Genomic DNA, 15,258 nt, shown 5'->3' with positions numbered 1-15,258 from the left:
ATTATTTCCTTCCTTATGCTTACACTGGGCTTTTCTTGTTGCTCTCTTTCTAACTCTTTGAGTTGTAGGGTTAGATAATTTATTACCATTGTTTCTTGTTTTTTGCAGTAGGCTTGTAGAGCTATGAACTTCCCTCTCAAGACTGCTTTCGCTGTGTCCCATAGATTTTGGATTGTTGTGTTTTCATTGTCATTTGTTGCCATGATGTTTTTTATTTCTTCTTTGATCTCTCTGGTAACCCAGTCATTGTTTAATAGCATGCTATTCAGTCTCCAGGTGTTTGATTTTTGGGGGATTGTTTTTATTGTAGTTGATTTCCAGTTATATGCCATTGTGATCTGAGAAGATGCTTGATATGATTTCTATCTTCTTGAATTTGAAGAGACTTTGCCTGTGTCCTAATATGTGGTCTATCCTTGAAAATGTTCCATGTGCACTGGAGAAGAATGTATATTCTATAGCTTTGGGGTGAAATGTTCTAAAGATGTCAATTAAGTCCATCTGATCTAGTATATCAATTAGGATTGCTGTTTATTTGCTGATTTTTTGTTTAGTTGATTTATCCAGTGGTGTCAGTGGGGTATTAAAGTCCCCTACTATGACTGTATTGCTATCATTCTCTCCCTTCATATTTTCCAGAAGTTGTTTTATGTATTTGGGTGATCCTGTATTGGGTGCATATATATTTATCAGAGTTATATCCTCTTGTTGAATTGCTCCCTTTAGTATTATGAAGTGGCCTTCCTTATCTCTTGTTATGGCCTTTACATTGCGGTCTATTTTATCAGATATAAGTATCACAACCCCAGCTTTTTTCTCATTTCCATTTGCCTGAAAAATGTTTTTCCATCCCTTCACTCTCAGTCTGTGTGAATCCTTTGCTCTGATGTGGGTCTCTTGCAGACAGAAAATATATGGGTCATGTGTTCTTATCCATTCAGCTACCCTATGTCTTTTGATTGGTGCACTTAATCCATTTACATTTAATGTTATTATTGATAAGTACATGTTTGTTGTCATATTTTTCTTTAATGTTTGTGTTTCTTCTTGCCTTTCTCTTTCTTCTTTTTACAGCAGTCCCTTTAGCATTCCTTGCATTGCTGGCTTGGTAGTTATAAACTCTCTTAGCCCTTTTTTGTTTGTGAAGCTCCTGATTCCACCTTCAATTTTGAATGATAGCCTTGCTGGGTATAGTATTCTTGGATTCAGTCCCTTGCTTTGCATCACTTCGTAAATTTCATTCCATTCCCTTCTGGCCTGGAGTGTTTCTGTTGAGAAATCTGTTGATATTCTAATAGGAGAACCCTTGTAGGTAACTTTCTGTCTCTCTCTGGCAGCCTTTAAGATTCTTACTTTGTCGTTGGTGTTTGCCAATTTAATTATGATGTGTCTTGGTGTCAGTCTTTTAGGGTTCATCTTGTTTGGGACTCTATGTGCTTCTTGGACTTGCATGTTTTTTTTCTTGCCAATATCAGGGAAGTTTTCTGTCATTATTTCTTCAGACAGGTTTTCTATTCCTTGCTTCTCTTCCTCTCCTTCTGGTACCCCTATTATGTGGATGTTGTTTCGTTTTGTGTTGTCCCAAAGCTCCCTTAGGCTCTCCACTTGCTTTTTAAGTCTTCTTTCCAGTTGCTGCTGTGTTTGTGTGTTTTTTCTTACCTTGTCTTCTAATTCACTGATGCGGTCCTCAGCCTCTTCTAGTCTACTCTTTAAGCCTTCCATTGTGTTCTTTATTGCAGCAATGTCGTTCTTCATCTCCTCTTGGTTCCTTTTTATGTTGACGACATTCTCATTCAGCTCCTTGTAATTCTCATTGAGTTGTGTGTATTTGTAATCCAGCCGTTTGAGCATCCTTAGAACCATTACTCTGAATTCTTTCTCTGGTATGTTGCTAGCCTCAATTTCATTTAACTCCCTTTCTGGTGATTCCTCTTTTTCTTTCCTTTGGGGATTGCTTTTTTTTGTCTTCCCCTATTTTCCTGTAATGTTTAACCCTTTGCACTCGCTTGCTTTTTTCTCGATTCCTTTATTCTACTCGGGATTTAATTTTTTAAATATCCCAGATTTTACAAAGCATGGCAGTAGAATAAAAAACTGGAGTTGCCCTGACCTGTTTGGCTCAGTGGATAGAGCGTCGGCCTGAAGACTGAGGGGTCCCAGGTTTGATTCCGGTCAAGGGCATGTGCCTTGGTTGCGGGCACATCCCCGGTGGGGGGTGTGCAGGAGGCAGCTGATCGATGTTTCTCTCTCATCGATGTTTCTAGCTCTCCCTCCCTCTCCCTTCCTCTCTGTAAAAAAATCAATAAAAAATATTTTTAAAAAACAAAAAAACTGGAGTTTCTTTTCATACAAACTTATTTATTTGGATTTTTTTATATTTCAAATTATTGATACATTCAAAGAGTAATTTTAATCTTTAATCACAATGCTAACCGTGTCAAGTCACACTCGACATCCGAGTGCAAAAGGTTAATTGCAGATCCCACTGCTTTGCTACCCAGGTTCTTTTGGGGATGGTACTACTGGTGTAATCTCTCAGGTCTCCTGGGCTTGGTAATCTAGTGTAGCTCCCTATTTGATCTATTTGGGTTCTCTTGATGTAGGCCTTCGAGCTGGAGAGACACAACTGCGGTGTCTAGAAGTCAGCAGCCATGGAGATGGGTGTGCCAATTTTTGCTGTCTTGCACCCTTGATTGAAATCACACGTGCCCAGTGGGGACTCACAGTGGCACCCAGGAACCGTCTGTTGGGGTGATGGGGCTCAGGGGGCCTGCACTCTGGAAAGGCGTGACTGTGGTGTCCAGAGTTCTGTAGTTGTGGGGTGGGCAGACTCAGCTTTTGCTGCTGCACCTGTGGTGGCTAGGAGCTCACTCCCAGTGGCGGCTCACAGGAGCACCCATGGTATGTTTGCCAGTGAGGCACACTAAAGCACTCTGAAGGGCCCTGGCAGTGTAGCTGCGTAATTGAGGCATCTGTGGGCAGGTATCCAGGATGAGTGAATTCAGAATTTCTACTGCCAGGGGAGAGTGCACCCATTTTTCCAAGATCACACCCAGGGAGAGCTCACAATGGCTCCCACAAATGCCCTGTGGATAGATGGGCTCAGGGTGCCTGCCTGTTGGAAATGCGCATCTGTGTAGGTGAGTTTGCCAGTGCAGAGCTCTGACACACTCTGAGGGGCCCTGGCACTGAGGTTGAGCATCTGGGGTGGCTGTGGGCAGTTATTCAGGAAGAGGGAATTCAGAATTTCTACTGTGGGGCAGAGCACCCTTGTCTGTGCAGAATCACACCCAGCAGAGTCTTACAGCTGTTCCCCAGAGCATGCTGTGGATAGATGGCTCAGGGGGCCTGCTCCCTGACTGCCTGCCACTTCACGCACTACTTTGTGCCATGCATGATCCACATGAACAGCAAGCTGGAGCCCTATGAGCTGGCGGGTAAGGCTGGGTTGCAGCGGCAGGGAGATCCACTGATCCCCGCAGGCCAGGCCGAGGGACCCTAGTATAATCATAAATAAAATAGGACTTCAAAGCTCTAGGGCTTGCCAATGACAGAATGACAACACAAAGTAAGGAACATATAGAAAAGATTGATTCTTCTCTTGGAAGTGCATTATTAAATACATATACCATTTCATTATCATGTCAAACAGTACAATTGGCAAACTAGGTCAGCTAAGATAAACCTGTATGCATGGAACAAACAACTGTCACACCATCCTTGGGTTTCTTCCCCTCACAGAAAACAAATGTAATTTAAGGATGATTGTATCTCACAGTCTTACTCTAGGGATAGATGAGCTATGACTATGAAGAGTGCTTTGAAAAGTATAGAGTTTTTCATAATATAGATGAGGTTGTTTTTTGTTGTTGTTGTTGTTTTGGTTATTTTATATAAGCATCGATGTGAGAGAGACATAGCAAGGGCCAGAGCTCAAGCCTGCAACCGAGGTATGTGCCCTTGATGGGGAATCAAACTCAAGACCCTTCAGTCCAAGGAATGATGCTTTATCCACTGAACCAAACCAGCCAGAGGGCTATGAGGTAGTTCTAATACCAGAGGATTCACAATCTCAAAACCTTAATAGGTCAAATTTCACATTTAAGATTTTTCTTTGGTTTGGGATAAAATTTAACTTAAGAACTTTACTAATACAATAAGACTGAAAATAGCTCCTTAAAATTAAACTACTCATGCACTTTAGAATACTAATTAACAAATAAAACAAAAGGGCAGACCTGAGTAGTTGAGGCAAATTTGTTATTCAAATCTAAATCAGTCTTCTTTAGTTAATAGAGTAGGATTTTTTCAAAAATTAACTTAAGGTGCTTAATTTAGATAGATATTTGGACACAAAAAGAAGAAAGGCTTCTTTTTAGGGGTATGGGGGAAGAGGAAGGTGAAGAGAGGCAATAGCTTCAGATTAGATGTATTAACTCTAGGTGCCACTGGGACATCCAAGAAACATGAGAATCAGACAGTTGTAGACCTGAGATTTAATCTTAAAACAAGCTGAAGTTAAATCATTTTTAAAATATGTAGCATTTAAATGAGTAGTTAAATTAGGGAAGTAGAAAAAAATAAATCATGTAGACTCTATATAAAAATGTTGTAAAATGGTGGCTAAGAAGAACACTTAAAAAATGCTTAGAAGAAAAAAAAAATGCTTAGAAGATGGGAAAGCAGTAACAACAACCGGGAAGAGAAATGGGAGAAATAGTAAGAAAGAAAAGCAGCAAAGTTGGAAGCAAAGTGTATCAGAGAAGCCAAAAAAAAAAAAAAAGGAAAATTGCCCTAAAATGAAGTAACAATAAGAGATATTGCTTTTGGCAAGTAGGTCATAAGTGATCTTTGAGAGAGTAGTTTAACAAAGGGTGGGCAGAAGAGGGAAATCTCTAGAGTCATGTCTATATGTATTTAGAAGCTTGAGCTGACTCTTAAAATCACCAGTAACAAGTTAATAGTTGAAAATATTGGCCATGGTCGTGGCCATATTTATAATCCCCTGTCTCTAGATTAATTGATGGCACCTCTTCCTCTGCCCACAACTTTAAAAGAAAAAATTTTTTTACGTGTCAGAGACCTTAGAAATCATTAAATAAGAGATTGCAAATTGGTAGTTAACAAGCCAAATTCAGCTCTCACGTTTCAAAATTTCCCCCTCCCACACACATTTTTAACTTCTCTATAAAATTCAAAGTTCTGGTAAAACTGATCCCACATTCCCAATGCACCTTTGGCAAGCATACATATTCCGTTGACCTGTGGCTACCTGGATGTCCTAATGACACCCCACTTCACTCATTTCTGATAACTGCCTGGTTCCTGTAGCTGTGAGGTATTTAAGTAAGAAACCCATAAACTTGCCATTTCTATAGGAAACATTAAATCCATTAACCATCCACTACCTATGCTTATTAAGGTCAGTATTTTCAGGGCTCCCCTTCCCTTGGGTTTTAATTTTGTTAGTGTGTGCGGGTTTTTTGTTCATTTTTTAGGTTGTGTGTGTGTGTTACCATTTCCACTGGATATTGCTTAGAACATGTCTGATGTCTACCTGGGAGCCTGGCAACCTCAATGGTAGGTATGGCTACCGAATATTAACTAGTATGGCCTCATGGCACATGGTGAAATCTGATGTTGAATATAATTTGAACTAATTCATCAAAGCTGAGGCCACTATGAGTTAAAAAATTTTAGGGTCACAATAAATTAAAACAATCAGCCCTGGCCAGGTAGCTCAGTTGGTTAGAGCGTTTTTCTGATATGCCAAGGTTACAGGTTCCATCTCCAGTCAGGGCACATACAAGAAGCAACCAAATCAATGCATGAATAAGTGGAACAACAAATTGATGTTTCTCTCTCTCTCTCTCAAATCAATAAATAAATTTTTTTAAAAAAATTTAAACCATCAATAGAAATCTTTTTAAATGACTTTTCTTTTTCCACTTAATCCTTTTGATTCATATGCTAATTTTTAAGCCTACCTATTTGAAGAATTTTTCTGAATAAAGGTTCACCTAAGGAATATATAAGATTCTGCAAGTATTTCTGACTGAGAAGTGTGAATTAGGGGGGAAAAAAGTCTTTAATAATATTTTACTACATACATTCAAAACTATTTTTGTGAACAAAATGATGATAAGCAGCTAATTACTTAGACCATTAATTGATTGCCTTTTTTAGTGATTAAAAATATGTATGTTAATTGTATCCAAAAATGGAGGCAACTTAAGAATCTAAAAGAAGGTTACTACCTTTAACATTTTAGTAGATAAATGTTGTGGAAAAATATATTGCCAATAAAAGAAAACTAAATCTGATAGCTTTCTATTTGCTTTTTATTTGTAGTTTTTATAATAAATCTTTAGTATAAAAATTTTTTAAACCAAAGAGCCTGGCCTCTCTTGAGCCATTTCTGATAATGAACACTGACTGTGAATGCAAAACCCTGCATATCATTAGGTGAAACATTTATGCATTCAGAGTGTCTACTTGGTGGTTTTCTTCTTAAGGAGCTAAACAGTTCGTTAAACAAGCTGCTCCTGAATGGTAGATCAGAACAAGCATACGCTGCCTTCTGTAGAACTCTATTGTGAGGCTGTGCCCATTTGTGTTTTCTTTGAAACCATGAAAATGAAACCCTTATGCTCATATTAAAAGCATAAGAAAGGCATCTATTATGTCAATAGATTTAAAACACGGCCTGAGACACAGTGAGAACCACTCCAAAATGGCCCTCTTATTATAGCAAAGGTTAAGAAGTGCACTCCCAGGAAAACCTTCAAAGGCCTACGTGTCATTATATCCCCAAACAGATGGCATCTCAGTGCATGGAACTATAGTTTATGGACACCTACAATCTCAAATAAATCCTTTCTAATCCCACCCTTTTGTCTAGATTTCGTACTTTGATGATAACCGCAGGTGCCTTTCTCCGTTCTTCACAGAATGGTAGACAATGATATGGTGAAGATTCATGTTCATATGTGAACACAACTCTTAAAATGACTCCTATGCAACATACAAGTAATTTACCAGCAACAGATTCTCATTTTAAAGATATCTATGATTCCTAGGTTCTAATTTACTACAAGTCTTCAATAGTCTGAATTTTAGAGGACAAATGATGAAAACCTAGCTCTTGCGTATATAGCTGAAGTATAAATAAATGGATAAAAACCACTTTGCAAAACTCTGGAGAAACTCAAACACAGGAGATGGGGACAAGAATATCATAGCAACATTGTTTATAACAATGAAAAACTGCAAACAATCCAAAAGCTCAACGGGAAAATGAACATATGAATCGTGATAGAATCAAATACTGTACAGCAACGAAAATGAATGATGTACATGAAACTCAGTCACCACACAGAGCAAATGGATAAGTCACAGAAAACTATATACATTTCCTTTATATAAACTTAAAAGCCTGCAAAATTGAACATGTGATTATTACTTAGTTCACTTTTAACTATCTAAAATTCTACTAGAAAAATTAAATCATACTCACCTAACACATTGAAGTAAAAACTTTATATAGTTAGTTGCTACATACCTCATATACTAAATACTTTTTTGAATTTAAATTCAGTCTGCCACAGCAAAGTTGCACACAGACATTAAATGATTTCTAATGGGTCAAGAAAATGTGTTTAAAATGTCATATACTTCAATATTTAAAGAAAATATGCAAACTCTAAATTTAACCCAAATATTTTTACTTCATACTTTACCTGAAACGTCACAAGGCTTATGAGGATGCAGAAAATAGTTCCTCTTTAACTCCTGTCTGTATATAAGATGTGGCTTGTTATGATCATCTTCATGTTCACTCCCATCTGCCTTCATTATAGGTTCTAAGAAATATTCACCATCATGTGCTTTAAATGTTCCCATCTGAAAATGTAAAAAAATTAAAATTAAAATTAACTATTTTTTTCATCACTAAGAGAAAATAATACATTGTGCCATAGGTTAAAATTAACACACACACAGAAGCAAGACAGCCAGGAGTCTCTGTCTGTTTACTGAACGTCATCAATTGAACATAAAGTTTCCGTTCTGTGGCTCACCTTTTTCTCTCAACTCATATGTATAAAGTCATGAACACTGGACAGTATCCAATGGGCAGAGTTGAGATGACAGGTATTCCAGACATAAATAATGGCACAGGCAGCAGCATCAAAATGGCAAAAAAAAAATGTCTAGCACATTCTAGGAATAATAAAACCTGTTTGGCTTGGTCTATGTACAGTAGTAGTATGAGACAAGATGTAAAAGGTAGGCTGGGGTCAGAAAAAAAGATGTTAAATGTAATGCTAATAGATTTGAATTTGTAAGCAATGGGGAGCCACTGAAATTTTCACAAAAACCTGTCTTCTGAATTTCAGAATCCAATATCCAACTTACTATTTGATATCTCCACTTAGATAACTAGTAGCATTCACAACCTTTACATGTCCAAAGCCAAACTCTTGATTTCTGTTTCAAACATGCTGTTTCTAAAACTCTCTCTTTTTCAGTAAATGGTAACATTATTCAGATTGCCCAGGACAAAATTCCTTAGAGAAATACCAAGGATGACTCTTTCTTTCACATCGCACCTTCACTCCACCTTCAAGATCCTGACTGCTCAACCTTTAAACTGAAATCCAGCCACTCCTCCCAAATTTTACCACTACATCTATTATCTCTTTCTCGAGCTAAACCAATAGCCCTTTATAGTCTAGTCTCCACAGAAGAGTCACAGTAATTTCTAAGTCTATATCATGTCACTCTAAAAAAAAACAAAAAACACTCTAGTGACTTTTCATGTCACTCAGAAAAATTCAAAGTTCTTTCAATGATCTACAATATCCTGTGTGATCTGTCCAACCCTTTTCACCAACCGTCCCTCCGAGTACACAGGTGACTAATAGTTTTGACTTCTTCTCCCGCTTGCACCTTGGCTCATCCTAGTGTCTGCTATTCCTCAAACATGACAAGTATACTCTCCCCTCAACACCTCTGTACTAGTAACCTTCTGCCTCTCAATGTTTCCCTGATGGCTCTCGCTACATGTCTCTACTCAACATTCATCACCCTATATAAAATGGCACTCAAACTCCTACTTTATCTCTTTTATCCAGTTTCGTGTTTCTTCATAGCACTTATCACTAGTGGATATGTTTTTATTTATGTTCATTTGTTCCTGGTTTGACACTATCCACTAAAATATAAACTCCATGAGAGCAGAGCTTTGCCTGTACTCTTTTCTGCATGCCTCTCATGCCGGCCGTGTACCAGATATTGGATAACATATTAAATGAATGAGTAAGACTGTAAGGTATGCAATGTAATCTAGTAACATGGAGTGTTATATATGGTAGCAAAAAAAAAAAAAAATACTAGCAATTTTAAGACAGAGGCTATAGCCCAGAAGAGAGGTAACAAACCTTGAATAACAGTGATAGTGACGGGAGTTGGAACAAAAAAGGTACAAGATGCCAATGCCTGAGGAAAGCAGAAAACCAGGAAGAAAAAGAGTTTATGATAAAGACAATTTCCTGGGAAAATATAATTTACCAAAATAACTCCAGAAATGTTAAAAATCTCAACACACCCCTTTTCTACCAAACAATAGAAAATGTTATCAGAGTTACACCACGAAACCTCCTGGCCTTGATGGTTTCACAGAGAAATTCCACCAAACCCTGAAAGAGCAGATAATTCCACTGTTACTTCAACTGTTCCAAAATATTTTAAAAATAAAACATTCACATTAATTTTATGAAGCTAGTGTAAACTTACAGCAAAACATGATAAAGATGGCAGCAAAATTAAACAAAAAACATACAGTTAAGATAAGCTCATATATGAATATTAAGATAAAAGTCCTAAATTGTATTAGCAAACAAAATTCAGCAACACATGGAAAGAAAAATACATCACGAGATGGAATTTATCATAAGAATGTATGATTTAATATTGGACATCTATTAATATAATTCATTCTAATTGTATATATGAATAGAAAAAATCATCAAGGCATTTATAATAATAATAGTTAACTCCAATATGTCCAGAAGACATCATTTATACATATTTTGCATCTATTTTCAGCTAATAATAACTCTTTGGGGTAAAATCTATTATTGTTCCCACTTTAAAGGTGAAATAAATTAAGAGCAGAGGTTACGTAACTTGCTTACATCTTTTTTCCAATAAGTGACAGAACCAAGATATGAACCCACATAGCTCCACAATTCATGCCTTAATCCATTACACTGGACTAGTTATCATATTCCAATTTTTATAAACCCTGCAAAATAGTTGACAAATATTTAAAGAACACCTATACCATGTGCTTGGTACAGTTCTAGAGGCTATATACGCAGAGGTGACCATGACAAAAATCTCTGCCGTCAATAATTTAAACTTATATGTAAAAAGATAAACAATAAATAAAAATATAGCATGCCAAGTGATAACAGGTGCAATGGAGAAAATAATTATTTGGAGACGAAGAAGATTTGATTTTGGATGATAGGCCCACAATGCAGTATATACATGATATTTCATAGAATTGCATACTTGAAATTTATGTAATCTTATTAACCACTAGAGGCCCAGTGCATGGATTCATGCACCAGTGGGGTCCCTTGGCCTGGCCTGTGGGGATCTGGCTGAAACCAGCTCTCTGACATCCCCTGAGGGGCCTCAGATTGTGCAAGGGCACAGGCCAGGCCGAGGGACCCCACTGGTGCACGAATCTATGCACCGGGCCTCTCGTATGCATATAAGATCTTTGGTTAACATCTTCCCACCCTCCTCTCTCCCCCTCCCCCTCTGAGATTCGTCAGTCTGTTCCATGTTTCCATACCTGTGGTTTCCGCTCCTGCATTGAGTGCCTGCCCCCTGGTGGTCAGTGCACATCATAGCTACCGGCCAGTCAGCTGGTTGGCCGGTTGCTTAGGCTTTTATATATAATATAGTCACCCCAATAAATGTAATTAAAAATTTTTAAAGAAAAATTAAGGCAAGGAAACAGAATGATAAAGGGTGCTGTGGGGAGGCTGAGACTAGAATAATGAGGAAGCAGCCATGGAAAACTCTGGTAGAACATTCCAAACAGAAGGAGCAGAGAGTGAAAGGCCCAGTAATGGGGGAAAACTTGGCAGATTCAAGTGACAGAGAGAACAGTGAGGCGAAAGCTGTGCCAACAAGCGGATATGCAGTAGGAGCAGGTAGACAGGCAGGCTATGGTTGCACTCACTATGCTTGACATCAAAAAGCACTCATTACACTTCAGAACATACAGATATACATTTATCTGCATCTAAAACCTTGCAATTTTTCACATAGAAAAGCGTATTTCTGTGAAGAATCAATCTAGAAATAAATATGAATTACTGAATTCTAGATGCTATGATAAGCCCAGTTTTGGTGAAGGAGGTTTCACTTCCATTTCCTAATTGTAAATACCTTAAAATTCCTTAAAGATAATAACGTTGAAATCAATGCTTTAAATTCATTGTAAATAATAAACATATTTTAAATCACTTTTAACTGAATAATCACTTAAAGCCATTTATGACTATAATTGCCACAATCATTTAAAGTAATCTTTACATCCATAAGTATTACTAATCTATGTCTCCTCCTCAAAGATAAAGCCTTTTCTATTTTTACAGTTCAAAAAACCCTAAAAAACATGACCTGAAACATAGCAGGCACTCAATACATATCTGCAGAAATGAACATTTTCCTAATAAATATAGTAGAACATCTGTGCTTTCCCCCACATACCCTTTAGAAACCCCTTTATTTCCTCTAACATTCTTAAGTCATAGTAGCTTGGAAACTTGTCTTGAGATATTTACATAATTTTATCTCAGTGCTAGAAAGTAAAATGTCTAGGCATTCCTGGTTATGTAATGTGCTAATATGTTAAATTACACATTTTTTAAAGCTGAAAAATAATTGAAATTCCATCGTACTGAAATTATAGTCTTCTATATATTCGGATTTCATCTAGCATATTTAATTCTACCAGTGCCTGTTTTCTAAACCACTTCTTTCCAAGATTTCAAAATTCCAGCGTTTTCTGCCTTCCCAGAAAGATAAGTTCAGCTATGCTTACAAATTACAGACATTGGCTTCGAAATGCCCGTAAATGGACCCAAGGAAAATCACTTTCTGCCTTTTTGGAAAAGCACGCTGAGGATGGGAAATGTGATAGCATCTTGGTAAAAGATACAAATAGACATGAGGCAGCTTGTTACTTATCTAAATCCACCTAGAAAACTACTTTGAAATCATGTGACACTTTCCCAAGAATATTGAGAATATTTATACCTGGGGAATTTTCTGTACTCCTTTAAATCAAAACCTGACTATGAAGTACTTTTATTATAATGTTCCAATAAAGCTGCACATGGGTCCAATCTGTAATCCCATGTGGGAAATGAATATAGTTCTACCCAGAGGCCATCAGCATCTCCTTGTAAGTCATGCTAGAGCACCCCAGCCTGCTAAGAATATTGCTTTTACCATTCAAAGGCCTTTTCTCCAACAAATCCTTTATGTTCTAAAATACTAAGTTCAAGAATAAATAGGGAAAAACTAAAATAAAAAAAATAAAAAAGAATGAATGGCAACTAATTTGTCCTCCAAGTGATTTCCTTGTATTAATGAATGAAGGAGTTAAGAGTATTTTACTTCTACCAATTTTTCTGTAATCCACTCCATTGCAGAGGACTTTCTGTTCAAAGAATTAAAATATTAGAGCTCTGCCTAAAGGCTCCTGAGGAAGCACTTAATTTTTTTTTTTAACTTGGAAAAGAACCTGGTAAGGAATTGGAAGACTTAACAAAACAGGTGGTTCATAGAATTATATTTAGATCACTCCATATTTTTAGTAACTGCCTATCTACAGATGGGCACTGCAATTTGATTCATAAGAAATGCCAATCAAATTCCAAACACTTTATTTTTATAACTATTAAAAGCAGCAAAACCAGTATTCACTTGGGCAAGGGTTTCCCAATTATTTGGAGCAATGATATTCTATTTGCCAACTGTTTTGAAAGGCAGTAAGTGATTGCACAACTGGTTTTAATTTATTCTCATAGGCCAAAATTTTTATATGTTTAGAGGTTTTTTATACAATTGTTTTTCCAAAATGTTCTTATTTCAGTATTGTGGCATTCAACCCATATATTTTTTCCATTCATCCATATTTTCTTCCCAAATACATGGTGAACACATGTACTATAGCAACAACCAATAATGTACTCTCAGATTTCATTAAGGGATAAAAACAAGTACAAAATATAAACCATTTGGACTCTTTTCCCAAATCATTTATAGGTATTACATTAGGTAACTAAAGAATAAGATTCAAAAATAAAATATTGAACAAGACAATTAGAGTCCATACTGAGAAATTGTTTTAGTAACAAATTGCTCCCAACTATTACTTAAATTGGATTTGCACTTACGGGCTATATTGCTGGTAATTACTACCGTGAAGACTAAAATATTTAGTTTTTCAATCTTCAATCATGTCATATAGTGAGAATCAGTTTAATGTTATTTGAGAGCCTAAGTATGAGTCTTGTTGGGTTTGCACTCATGGAACCTCTGACAAACCATTTTATATATCTTGAACCCTCAAGTTCCATAACTTGTAAAACAAAATAGAAATAATTCTACCCACCTAATTTCCTGAGAAAGGCAGTGTGTGTTAAAATAATGTCAGTAACTGTTTTGAAATTGAATATATTTTGAAATAGGATAAAGAACTCTTCACTAAAAACAGATGTTGTAGCCACCCTTTTTACCCTAGGCAAAGTATAATTGTTATGCAAGAAAGGTCATGAAGATTAACTCTGAGATTCATTTTTATTTTGGGATACTCTATTCAACGCAAAGGGTTTATCACCCTGACAGTTTCTGATTACAGCACCACTGACCACACCTAGGAAATAGTGTAGGGCATATAAGCACACATTGAGTGAATGACTCATAAAAAAAAAAAAAACAGCATAATTGGCTCCAGAAGCAAAAAATTCATTGTAATATTTTTGAAAAGATGAGTCTTCTCTCCTCTAGCAGCATTCTTTACCTCCCCCCCCTCCAATTCCATAGCACAATTCCAGATCTCCAGTATAAAAGTGAGAGACAATAGATGACATGTGTTGCTGATACCTCACCTAAAAAGAGACTGCTCTCTTGTCCGGCCTGTGTGGTTCAGTGGTTGAGCATTGACCCATGAACCAGGAGGTCACTTGCCCAAGTTGTGGGGTGGGCTCCATCCCCAGTATTTGGCATCCAGGAGGCAGTCGATCGATAATTCTCTCATCATTGATGATTCTATCTCTCTCTCTCCTTCCCCTTCCACTCTCTTATTTAATAAAAATATATTTAAAAAAATAAAAAGAGACTGCTCCCTCACCAAGTCCTTGCCCATGAGGATCAAGAAAATAAGACAAAAACTTGAGACCTGTCTACCAAGATTAAGTTGCCAAATGACTCAGGTTAAAATAGTATTCCAGCAACATCAATAACTATATTCTGTAATATTTCTCTTTATTGTAGGCACTGACGTGTTTTTTGAAGTCTTATGAGGTCACTAACAGTGGAGAAAACTGTCAAAAAATGGCCGCGTTCTTGTGAATCCTGGGTAGTGATTCTCAGGACAGCCTCTCCTAACCTCTTACTAAATAAAGTATTTGTGAACACATAAAATATAGTTATTATAACAATTAGAAATTTAACAGTAAACCATTAAGAACTAATTTGCCGGTGTACAATGGAAATATGTTTGTTAAATGTTATAAGCCAATATTACTTGAAAAGATATATATAATATCTATGGAGACACAATGCCAGGTATCTGCCAGACCATCTATCATATTTAGAGCATATATTTTCCTAGTCTATCTTTTAATTTAAAGTTATTGTGACATATGATACTCTTCAATTATCATGTAGGCCAACATTTTTCATTTGTTATGTTATGTCTCCCTTTGTATTTTTCTCTACCTGTAGGTTATAATATATGTAATGTGGTTCTACATCTTTAAAACAGCTGCTAATTTTATTTGGTTTACTAGTACATGAGAATCCAGTATTTAGTTTTGCCTTATAAGAGATTCTTGGCATTCACTGATTTAACATAAATGCCTTTTAGGCTTTGGCAACTGTCACAGGAAACTAACTTGAAGCAATTATCAAAACTTGATCTACCATCAGAAGTCAATGAGGTTT

At 36.7% G+C, this 15,258-nt stretch overlaps 1 protein-coding gene across 1 annotated transcript in view; it reads right to left on the bottom strand.

Moving 5' to 3' along the window:
- ADAMTS20 (ADAM metallopeptidase with thrombospondin type 1 motif 20) overlaps positions 1 to 15,258 on the bottom strand; it is a 176,770-nt gene that overhangs the window by 146,860 nt on the left and 14,652 nt on the right. The window contains exon 3 of the mRNA XM_054718477.1: positions 7,740 to 7,902. Coding sequence (XP_054574452.1) covers positions 7,740 to 7,902 — 163 coding nt within the window. The remainder of the gene's footprint in view (positions 1 to 7,739; positions 7,903 to 15,258) is intronic.

The sequence above is a fragment of the Eptesicus fuscus genome, chromosome 7 (assembly GCF_027574615.1).
Source record: "Eptesicus fuscus isolate TK198812 chromosome 7, DD_ASM_mEF_20220401, whole genome shotgun sequence".
In the NCBI taxonomy this organism is placed as follows: domain Eukaryota; kingdom Metazoa; phylum Chordata; class Mammalia; order Chiroptera; family Vespertilionidae; genus Eptesicus; species Eptesicus fuscus.
This window is presented reverse-complemented; position numbering and strand designations above follow the sequence as displayed.